Below are 12543 nucleotides of genomic sequence, written 5' to 3'. Positions count from 1 at the left end.
TTTTTCAGCTTTTGGCTATATAATCTTGCTTTGCATTCTCTGTTAGTGTATAAAAATAAAAATTGAGATGTCATGTTATTTAAAAATAAGAAAAACAATGCAGTAATTTATATATTTATCAAATATTCAATAGTCAAAATACGTTTTTTCATAAAATTAATGACTAGTAGCGATGTATTTTGCAAATGCAATTATTTTTGAATTGTATCAAGCTGTTGCGAACTATTTTAATGAGTATTTGTTGACATATGTCGTAAACATATATTACATTACAGAATCATAAATATTGATATTTACATTATATGTAATGAGTATTTTATCTGCAGAATGTAGAAAATGTAAATTTAAAGGTTCTGAAATTATATTACTGCCACTAATTTTCAATAACACAGGAAATAATCACAAACAGGCACAGATATCATATTGATATTTTGAATAACATCTCATCAAAAATTCTAATTATCTTTTTAAAATGATACATTTTTATAATACTTAATTGTTGTTTTTCATATTTTACATTCTAAAAAGCATTTTTTTAAAATTATACCAAAATTTGTTTAGGAAATGAGAATCGTTGTTCTAAAATAAGAAAAAAAAACATGTCATTTTATCTTAGCTACAATTTTTTAAGTGTTAATCTAGATAGAAAAAGTTATTTGGGAAAAAAATAAAAAAACGCATCGATTATATTACACCATCACTATAATGCTGTAAATTTGCATAGGGTAAAAAAAAAAAAAAAAATTTATTTGATTTTGAGCTCCCTTTTAATTAAATACAAAATTTTATTATGATATCGTATAAGCAGGCATAGATATCGTATAATTTCTTCGGATAACATCTCATCAAAAATGGAATTTATTTCTTGAAATGACGCAATTTCATAATATTTAATTGTTGTTTTTCCTATTTTGCATTCTAAATTTTTTTTTTTTAATTCTGAAAAGTTTCTGAAAAGTTCTTTAGTTTCTGAAAAGAAAAAAAAAGCATATTATTTTATTTTAGCTGCAGTTTTTTGAGTGTTATTGAAGAGAAAAGGTAATTTGGAAAGAAGAAAAGAAAATATATCGATTTTATTTCAGTATCACTATATTGTGGTGAATCTGTGTAGGGTAGAAAAGAAATAGATGAATTTCTTCTTGTCTTTTGCTTTTCAATTTTAATTTTTTGGCAAAATACACAATTTTGATTTTTTTTCTCCAATATTTTTTGTCAACAATTTTAAACCTTTTTTTCAATGATAACTTAATACCTGAAAAATTTTTCATTTCAAACTTGTACTTTAGCATACTATAGTAGAAATAAAGCTTATACATACAATTATTTAAGAAAAAGGAAAAATTGAACGCTTAATGTTTAAATACATCCCGATTGAAATTTCGATAATGTTCTTTCAATAACGTAGAACAGTTTTTAAGCAATAATGTTCCGATAGTAAAACATTTTGTGAATAAATTTATTTTATTCATATAAATTTTACGATACTTCAAATTAAAAAAGTTAAGAACTAATAGCAGTATTTCGACTTCAAAATTTATTGCTTCATATTTCGTTATGCAACAAATAACAAAGACACTGATTAACACATAAATATTTAAAGTCACTTTCTCATATATATATGTTTAAGTATATTTCTTTATCACAACAATCATTTGACTCAGTACTAGATAATGAAATGTTTAAAGTATAATTCCTATGCATATATAATAACAATAGGCTTTTATTTTGCATTAAATGAACTAATGCACATATAATAATGGAGTTAAGTATAAATGATTGAATTCTATCTCACCTAAATGTTTAAATTCATTATATAACATCAAAATAATGTTTTTAAAAGTACTCCACCAGACACGTTTTTCTCGTGGATAAACAATTGGTGAAAATGATATCACTTGAAAAAAATCACCTTTTCGTAAATTAATAACATGTGAGTTCTCACATGAGAATTTTATCACAGTTTCGTATTTTAATTATAAAATAACTATTATATTATGCAAATGTTGAGCTGATCTTATAAAAATTTGCTAAAAAAATTGTTCATTCAAGAGGAGAAGAAATTACTTTAATTGTATATAGTTGAAATCTTAATTTTTTAAACCATAAAAATGAGCATTTTTAAAACAAATAAATTCTATAAAAATAATATTTCCCAATTTATAAACAAGAATAATTGCCAGAGATCTCTTATAATAATTGACGAAAGAAAAATTTATCTGAAAACTTTTCTTTATGGAGTCCCTATTTGATGCATAATTGCAAAGTATAAGCCGTTTCGTAAATAGCTAACATTAGTTAATCAAGTGATCGGAATATTTCTTTTTTCTTTGCATTTTTCTGAACAATCATAACTATTTACCAGACTATTTGATGACTACTTACCTCTACCAGATTCAGAGCCATTCGTATAGTTGAATAATTCTAACTTCTAAATTAAATTTTTCAAGTTTCGCGATGCTGAATAAAGGGCAGTAAGTTAAATTTGATTGTTCTCATAATTGTTTACAGAGACGCACACAGAAGGGACATGGTAGTATTTTTTTTATCAAAGCTATCCCATTTAAATTCCTTTGGTTAAAAGATAATAGAAGTATTTTCTTTGGGAAACTGGTTGATAAGTATTTTAGTTGATAAAAAACTTTTTGAAAGGAAATGCGAATATACATTTTAAGATTATATATGTTACCGGCAAAGTTTGAAATCTGGCATTCTACAGAATTCCTAGGCATTGTATATAATGCCTAAAACTAGCAGGCAATGTATGAAACGATTTATATTTCACACATTTCCTAGGCATTCTATAAAATGCCAAATGAGAAATCGGCAAAGTATAAAATGCATCTCCGATTCGTTTCGTAATGTAAGGAAATGTAATTCAAAATGTGGCCATGTGGCAACAAGTAGGTTAATTTCTTATTCTTTTATACGAAATTTTGTTTCCCTTAATAAGAAAGGCATAAATTATGTTTTATACAACTTTAATTTTTCCTTACGGATTTTGAATAAATTTTTTTAATGGAACTCTCATTATTTTTTCAGAATAAGATTTTTGTTTTTGAGAAATGCACACTATTTACATAAAAACCTCACCAGAACGTTTTTTTTCATACTTTGAATAAATAGCATTTGTCATTCTGTAGAATGCCTAGGTGTTATATACAATGTCGAGGGAAAGTATGTAATACTTCTCATATTTCATACCTGGACTAAAAACATCCGACATTATATACAATGACTAGGCATCTATATATATATATATATATATTTCTCTTACACGGCGACAAGAAAAAGCCTTATTACAACTCCCCGAATGGCAACGCTAGAAAATCAACCAATGATTGCCGCTGAAAATGTCACATGCCAAATCTAGCTCAGGTGGCTCAACATATAGCGATTTTAAAAACGGAAACTGAAATATTCACCCTATCAGCTGTGGCAATCTCATACTATTAAGCTAGGCAGAAGTGAGTAGTCTTTGTCGATAGATCTCTATTTTAGTATTTTGTTGAAAGCGCTTTTTTTCACGAATTTATATAAAACGAATTTACTTGATGATTTTTGATTTATATCACGAATTTATTTTTTTTATTATTGTTATTAGCTATTCATTGAAAAATGAGTCTCAGTTGTGCTGTTACGCCTTAAGATTTTATACTATAGCACATTTCTAATCGGTTTAACGAATTACATGTCATTTATTTTATTCAAATTTATTTTAATGACTTAGTATTTACTAAAAAGATGTACTTTTTTTAAAAAAGAAAGTAGTTATATGGATTTGAATGATTGTTTGAAATTCTTAGAATTTCGTGCATTTGCAATGTACCTAAGTTAGTAGTGAGCGAAATGATCTTGGTTTGAGAAGCAAACCATATAAGATTGCGTTGCAATTTTGGGGGGTTGGCGAGCGCTAGCAATGAGGGGGCACTGCCCACTAGTTCTATAGAATGCCGGCGTTTCATACTTTGCCAGTAACATATACAAAGATTAAAATAGATCAATAGTCTCATTTCATTTACAACTGCCTCAATCTTGAGCGATGAATGGTTTTGGCGTATTTAGCATTTAAAAAAAAGATAAACTAAAGAATTGTGGGACCAAAAATTATCTAAAATGATTATATCGTTACTAAATTATCACTTTTTTTTTCAAAATCTACATTCTTACGCTAATAAAACAACAAAAATAAATACATTAAATTTTAAAAGGTATTCGAATCTTTTTCATAGACAATATTAAAGCATACAATGGCTTTATACATTCAAATTTGTTTATTTCTACTTTTATTGAAGGTCTATTTGTAGGTCATTGAGTTTTTGTTGTGCTAACAACGTGACATAGCAACAAAATGCAAGTTGTTTGAAATTTATTTTTTAAAAATGTTTTTTTTTCCGCGTGATTATTCCAGACTGATACTGCTAAGGATCTCAATCACGCACTTACTATTTCCGGTGAGCGTGATGTGATAGATAAATCTGGTCATAGCGCTTCTTTCCAATATTTATGTCTAACCGTTATGATTTCTGAGAGCAAACTATTGCAACATCAACAATTTTTTTCCATATTTTAAATTTTTTTTTTCATTTTCAGATTGTAGAATACACGATTATTTTTAAGATTTTACTCGGTAAGTACCTTTTTCATAATTTAAATAATCAGGAATGAATGGGAATGAAATAATAAAAGGTCATTTAAATGTTTATCATAATTTAATTTGAATTAATATAATTTGAGAACAAGGTCCTAGTGATTACGTATAAAATAATTAAAAAAATTCTATACTCTTTAGTTAGCCAAATGCAAGGAAATTCAACTAGTTTTAAAAATTTTATTTCATTTTTATATGTTTAAAGAATAAATGAAATAACAAATATTTAAAAAAAATTGGTGGGGATCTAAATATTTTGGCGAATTTTCGCTTACGCTTGACTAACCGAAAAGTGCCTAAATTCTTATCTTAAAATTGTCGCAAATCATGTTCGTCATAACTCTACCTACACTGGCAGAAACATAAGCAATAACTACTTGCAACTTTAAGTCAATACCTTTTTGAGTATCCCCTTCTTTTTAAATCCTCTCTCAGCCCATTTGGCATTGATTTATATCATAAAATTGCCGCAAAGTAATATTGTCGCAACTAGCTGGACGGAATATGAAGTTGGTTTGGCATGTAGTTGGTTGTAAAGCAGCCATAGCATTCCAACGAACACCGTGTGTGCTGAGAAACATTATCCTGTTAAAAACAAATATCAAGTCCCAAATTTTATATTGAGTACGTTCGAACTATTCAATTTTGTCACTTCTTGAATCAATGAATTCCAGATTACCAACCTCGCTTCCTTCCATGCACCCCAGACATGCGACACCTCTTTCATGCCAGAGAATCAAAAAGATATTAACTAACTTGAGCTTTGTGCAGTGTTTTCCAAACAAATCTCCGTCTTTTGATGCAAAAAATAAAAAAATTTCATTTATTTAAGTGTCATTTTATTTAAGTGTTCGTTGGCTAAGCTTATCTCTTAACTTTCATCACTCAATAGATGAGTAGACAATTTACGCCGCCAAATGTAATAACGTAATTCAGATCTAAAATTTGACTTGTAATCTATTGATAATAATCTTGGTTTACCTTTTTTCATGCTATGTCAATAAGTATTTGAAGTATTTCTTTCTTTATAATGCCTTGATGCAGGCATATTTGTGTTTTGTTATTTTAATTTATTACTAGACGATGTAACAGTAAAATTTATGTCTCTGTCCACTTTTGAAACCTGATTTTCAGGTTCAAATCCTTCCAAAATTCAGGTTCAAACCCTTGATAAGAAAAAAGTACCATTCAGAAATTCTTGAGATTCATCATGCACAATAAAATATGCATTCATATTACATTAATTTTACAACGCAGTTCATCAATAACGCTCGTTAGCTCCGTATTTTTTTCGATATATTCTTTGAAAAGAACCCAAGAGAGATCAAATGGGATAACTTCTCCAAATACAACAAAAGACTTGAATATAAACTGGATTTCAAATTAAAATTTAAGGTAAAAATGCTGTTTACAGACCAAAATAATAAATAAACAAATAAAAAGGCTTGAAAATCAATATGTCGATGTAATTAAAAACAAATTATGTTTGAATCTTTCAAACAAGTTGGAAAAGAAATTAAGAGAGAACTCGTTAACCACTATCTATCTATCTATCTATTTCCAGCTACTTTTGAAGCATCTTCTTATAGCCCAATAAACGTATATAAAACTCAGATTTCATAAAATGACGTGCACCGTCACAATTTCTTAACCTTTTTGCGCGTAATCGGCATATTGTTATCAGCCTGCGAACTGTCCGGCTTCTTGGGAAACATTTTCAAATAATTGTCATAATAGCATCGTTAAAATTCAGATTTTATAAAATTTCGAAGATAAAACTACAATATAGTAAATGGCAATGTGTAAGGATCCTCAAAACTGCTCGACTTTTTCAAATAATTGACCAAAGTAACATAAACAGAAATTCAGATTTTATAAAATGGCACTAGTGCAGTCACATTTCATTAGTCTTTTAGGTTATCCGGCAGGTGGTCATCAGAATAAGAACTCTCCGGCTACTTGGGAAACATCTTAATAGTTGCCTAAGTAACATTCATAAAATACATATTTTTTTTTTTAAGTAACGTAAGTACGATCCCATTTTAAAAATACTTACCCTATGTTATCTACCAAGACAACGCGACTCACATTTCATGTAAGCCAATTGTTCTTACCTGCCGTAGTTTACTAGCGCAAAAATATTTTCAGCCCTTATATTTTGATGTAAAGGTCTGGCGTTCACGGAGTTTTGAACTATAACTGGATAAAAAGAAATTAACTAGTATACAAGCGTAACATTACAATAACAATAGATTGATTAAAGTAACAAAACAAATCAGATCTGGGAAAATTACACTTTCAAATATGGGATAAAAATTTTTATTTAAGACTAATTTTGAACTCCAAATTAACAAAGGAAAGTAGATGACGATTTAAGAAAACAAAGTTTATAGAAGCAAAATTGTTGGAGAGCATCATTACATGTCTTTACATTACATGTCTACATGTCATTACATGTTACAATAATATTAAATTATATACATATCTTGTTAGCTGATTTGTACAAAATATTTTTGAAATATTTATAACATATGAGAACTATTAAAACATTTATAAAACAGATATTTATTAAAACAGTAATATTAATATTTATTAAAATAGATAAAACGTATATTAATTTCAATTATTGTTAACTTAGAATCCTATTCGACAATGTCTTGAAAAAAAACACTATTTACAAAATTCAAAAAGTTCCTAGAAATTTCGGGGCCTTGGAACCAGTTCTCTCAGACCTTATGATGACTTAATTTGACCCTGATTGCAAAAATATTTCCCTTTGTGGCATGTTATTTATGCTCAGAGAAATATGATGAATACTAAATTTTTCTTTTCAAGGTTTAATCAAGGAGTAAAAATGAAGCATGTCGGCGACGAAACCTTCTCGCAAGTTTATTCCGTGTTACGTGTGCAATCGGCTTTATACTCTTCACTCCTTGAAATTTCACGAGCCTAACTGCTTGATTAGGTGGAGAGCTGAAAATGAGAAGAAACCTATAAAAGAAAGATTAAGAACACCTCAGAAAACTGGATATGACGATGGTTACTCGAACAGTTCTGATGAGGAGGACAAAACGGAATCATACAAGTAAGTGCCAAATCTTTAAAGGAGACGTGAATGTGTGACATGAAAATTTATTTTCTGTCATTTGTCAATTTCCAGTCATGCTTAAAGTGGTTAAACTAACTTGCTATATAGATGAAGCTAAAACGTAACCACTTCACGAGATACAAATTAAGTAAAAAGGGCTGTAATGGTACATGCAATTAGAAACAAATACTACCGAACAGTATGTGTACGAACAATGCTCTTTTATTCCCAAAAGTAAATATATTAAGCATATGATTAGCCAATTGCTCTGAGAAGACGCTTCACGCACGTCTAGATGCTTTTTGTTAAAAAATTTCTAACGGCGTGCTGTACACGTCATCAAACAATTAACACAGAAATAAAAAAGATGTTCTTGGTTCGTATGACAGAAATAAAATATATTGTTTTGATTTAAGAAAAGCAACGAACACTTAACGTCTCGTACTGAATTGCAGTAAATATGTAAGTTCATCTATAAATTTCTTGTCTACGAAGTTGGTTTAAAGACCTTTAAAAACCCTCCTGAAACAAACATTGCCGCTATTGATGAGAGATAGTTTTTTAAGGCCAGGCAGTTGCCTGAACGTTATTTCTGAGTAAGCTTTAGCCTAGAAAAACACGAAAACAGCGTTCTAAACCAGGTGTTTCCAACTTACATGAGGCCGGGGACCACAATTAAAAACACAAATCAGATGGTGGGCCGCAACTTTATCAAAATTTTATGTAGGACTCTCTTATGTTTGAAGGAACATTAAATATTACTGTCAGATTTTAACAAGTAGTACAAAACAAAGGTATTGAATTACAAATTAAAATAAGACGTAGATTTTTAAAAATATTTAATTGCATATTAAAAAATACTGGCTACAATAACTTTAATGTTCACCTATGTATTAAACAATTAATGTGCAACAGATATCTAATTGTCAAGATATAAAACTTTAAAAAGGTTAGTATTAAAACTTACATAGTAGCACACAAAATGTTCAATGAGAAAATTGAGGTTTGTCTGCTGCAACTACCAGAGAATAGATATTTACATTTTAAATTTAAAATTTACAAATGTGTGAGCAAATATTTTCAAAAAGTTAAATCGGAGAATTTCTTCGAGAAAATTTCTATTCGGTTTCAAAAAGTTAAATCGGAGAATTTCTTCGGGAAAATTTCTATACACACATGCTAAATTATATTTACAAAATACAAAAAAAAATGAAATAAGAAAGAGCAACATACACGATTACTTTTGTATTTGAATAAATATTTTCTAGGATGCAAAACCTGAGAAATAAATTTTTTTGCACCGTTGGTATGTTAAATTTCACAGAAACGAAGAAATTAGGTTTTTATTAATGAGAAAAGTATTTTAACCCATACAGATTTTTTACGAAAATTGTCCGACAAAAAATGACAACTAATATACTTTAGTTCGTTGGTCACAAAAAAAGCTTCACAGGCCGGATGCGGCCCCCGGGCCTTCAGTTAGAAACCACTGTTCTAAACCATTCGACGTCATTAAAGGACGGATAGTAGATGGCTTTATATTAGTCAGACAAAAACTTCTAGGTTTATGCGGGACTTCAACACACTAGAAAATTTGTTTTCCATTTCGGGTTGCTACATCGGTGAAAAGATTTCCACGCTTCTCTAACCATCCGCTAAATGTCTGGATACGGAGGACAATTACACAGAAAAGTAACTATGTGGGCACTATAACTTTGAAATAAATTACTTTTTTCCTTTTACTCTTGTATATTTCCTAAACCCTGCGAATCATGCAAAACTTTTGTTTGCATAGTATATTTACAGTACCACTCGCATGGCTACAGCCAATAGTAGTTTTCTTCTGATGTAACCAAATTAGTTATAATGCTACAAGAAAAGTTTGCAAGCTAAATCAACTGAGAGACTGAAAGAGGTGGAAAGAGAGGGATCAAACCTTTATCAGAATAAAACATGTTACAATAATATAACAAATATCAGTATAACAAATTTAACAAGAATAAATAGTAAAACCAATTAATCCTCGAGTTTCATCTTCGAGATGGTTCTAAAAATGCATCATAAGCTGCAATTTTACATAAAGTTTAGTATAAAAGTACATTTAACTTATTTACTTTATAATAATTGTAAATGGACAATAAGTTAGATATTGTTTTAAATATGTTCATCAAAAATTATATCGTAATAAGTTAATGACATCAGATTACTTGATAATAGAGGAACATCGTTTTTACTTTTAAGCTGTTAAATTTCGATTACTCACCGAAATCAAAAAGATAATAGCGGGGAATTATACTAAGAATGGATAAAAAAAAATAATTATTAAAAGTAAATATCATTGGATAAGGAATAAATAAATATATTACCTACAAAAATTACCTTTATAACTGCATTGATTTTGCGCTGATAACAACGAAAGACTCCTGATATCCTCAGTTCACTAATTATTCATTTCATGTTTATCATGAACCACAAAAATCTCACCCAATACGAGATCTCCATAATTCTTTTTTTTTTTTATCATTTGGAATGTTTCAGGTGAACATTCTGATCTACGTTAACCGCAAGCTCTAAACGAATTGATCATCCTTCTCTGGCAATCGAATCTGGTATATATTAGTGGGAAGCAAGAGCTATTCCCAGATCTCGCTGATATTTCTTAATTTACCATTAGCATTAAGCAGCCAATCTATATCCTATTTTCAACCATTAATGCTCAACTTCATCCGTTCAACCATTGAGGATATTTTATTTGTATCGATCTGCCTTCGCTGGGATTCGTACCTGGGTTGCCTCATTGGCAGGCGAGGGCTCTATCAGAGCTAACGCGGTTCGCCCTTAATACACTCATGGACAAAAAAATTAGCGCACCAAGAAGGAGTCGTCAAAATGATACGAAATTTTACATACGTAATGACTACTTTGATATAAGTAAATGATTAGAAAATCAAAGAAAAAGGATAATTTATTTTAGAGAAAAATGCAAAAGAACGGAGGAGTTAATACCCCTTTGGATCCCCTCTAGCTCGAATACACAATGTGATACGATCGGGCATTGAGGCATACAAGTTCTGTATGATGTCTTGAGACATTTCGTTCCATATTTGATGTAACATTGCCTTTAGTTCGTTCAAACTCGGAGGATGCCCAACTCGCCGTCCCAAATGATCCCAGATATGCTCGATTGGAGACAAATTTGGGGATCGGGCAGGTCAAGGAAGGGTAGTAACAATACGGAGACAGTCTTGTGACTCCCTTGCCGCATGAGGCCGAGCATTGTCTTGTTGAAAAATGGCTCCTGGCAGCCGCTGCATGAGTGGCAACGCATGTGGTTGGAGGATTTCATGGACATACCGCTGGGCTGTCATGGTGCCACGGAACAATACTAGGGGTGACCGTGTATTGCAGGCAATGGCAGCCCATACCATCACACCAGCTGTGAGAGTGGTTTGTCGCTGTAAAGCAAAGGCAGGATTGAGGCGTTCAACACACGAACACGATAGTCATCACTGCTGAGATTTAATCTGGATTCGTCGCTAAAGACGACCTGGTTCCATTCCGCTGCAGTCCAGTTCCAAAACTCCAAACCGAGGCGTCGATGGGTGGGCGCGATTATTTCTTGGTGGGCTAATTTTTTTGTCCATGAGTGTATATAGTCAAATTTATTTTCCGCCCAATTAGGGATATTGTCGAGGTGAGCCGAGCGCAGTTTGCGGATCGACCAGCCATCGCTGGATTTTGAGCCACAGCCTCTTCAAAGAGAGGCGAGAGCTCTATCCTATGAGCCACCCCGACTCAATCGGTATTTTTTGCATTTTCATTTTTAATACATATAATTTGCAAGTTAGTTTTCTTGCAGAAAAATACATCGACCTGGAACTAGAACACTTTCGAGTCCAACGCCAAATATCATCCATCCTGTCATTTCCCCGCCTTCTAATATTGCCAAATCTGAATCCACTTCCATGACAAAAAATGCTCATCAATCTTCCATCAATAGTCAATCGCCAATCAAAATAAGTAGAGAAAGTACAGGTGATTACTCAATTCTTTCAGTATTTAATTTTTATAAGAGTACACATCGAATGTTTTTAAAACAAACTTAATATGAAACTAAAATTGTTTGAAAAAAAAATTTCTATGAAGATTTCTCTATTATGTTTTAATGGAATTATGCTGTGAGATTAGTCAATAAATGAACATTCGTAGACGAAATCAGGAATTATAATTATGAAAAGGTTACATACGTTTTTGTAGTGAAATACTCTTATTTTTGACCCTTGAAATATCCTTATTGTTGATTTTTTTTTAAATTAATTTTGTATAAATCGCTTGGTTTCAAAATTATCTTACTTCATTTCTATCAGTACTGTCTCCCCTTTTTTTTATAACATTATTCATCACTTTTTTTCGTTTCATTGTCAAAAATAAAACTATTTCGAATATAGAGTACAAAACATAAAAACTAATTTAATTTAAAAATTCAATATTTTAAAATAATTACGGGTCACGCTTCTTTTCAAAAAAATTTTGTTTATTATTCAGTGGTTTAAATCGGCATTTCCTTCATTGCAGTTCTATAATGAATATCAAAACTTTATCATAACATTATTTTCAGCTAGTGTTCAAGCATTTATTTTCACGATTTTCATTAGTAAAGTGTTCTAAGAGCATCGAATCATTCAAATGAAAAAATAAATATTTATTCAATTAAATATATCTTTTATTAATTTCATTAATTTTTAAAATATTATACTGTGCTAACTGTTTTTGACGCCATGCTTTGTCACCTTCCAAAATTATCTCG

General features: G+C 30.3%; 2 protein-coding genes across 4 annotated transcripts in view; one reads left to right on the top strand and one right to left on the bottom strand.

Annotated features, from left to right (window-relative positions):
* The window catches only part of LOC107455093 (uncharacterized), a 64119-nt gene extending 61604 nt beyond the window's left edge, over positions 1–2515 (bottom strand). For all 3 annotated transcript variants that reach the window (XM_087167745.1, XM_087167746.1, XM_087167748.1), the window contains exon 1: positions 2383–2515. In XM_087167745.1, coding sequence (XP_087023871.1) covers positions 2383–2403 — 21 coding nt within the window. In that variant the 5' untranslated portion in view covers positions 2404–2515. The remainder of the gene's footprint in view (positions 1–2382) is intronic.
* Positions 2516–4481: 1966 nt separating this feature from the next.
* The window catches only part of LOC107455096 (zinc finger protein 474), a 30081-nt gene continuing 22019 nt past the window's right edge, over positions 4482–12543 (top strand). Inside the window, exons 1-3 of the mRNA XM_016072538.4 lie at positions 4482–4627; positions 7484–7733; positions 11596–11771. Coding sequence (XP_015928024.1) covers positions 7510–7733; positions 11596–11771 — 400 coding nt within the window. The 5' untranslated portion in view covers positions 4482–4627; positions 7484–7509. The remainder of the gene's footprint in view (positions 4628–7483; positions 7734–11595; positions 11772–12543) is intronic.

This window comes from Parasteatoda tepidariorum, chromosome 7, assembly GCF_982258835.1.
Source record: "Parasteatoda tepidariorum strain Cologne lab strain chromosome 7, Ptep-v5.0, whole genome shotgun sequence".
NCBI lineage: Eukaryota > Metazoa > Arthropoda > Arachnida > Araneae > Theridiidae > Parasteatoda > Parasteatoda tepidariorum.
Note: the sequence above shows the minus strand (reverse complement) of the source record. Positions and strands in the feature narration are given on the sequence as shown.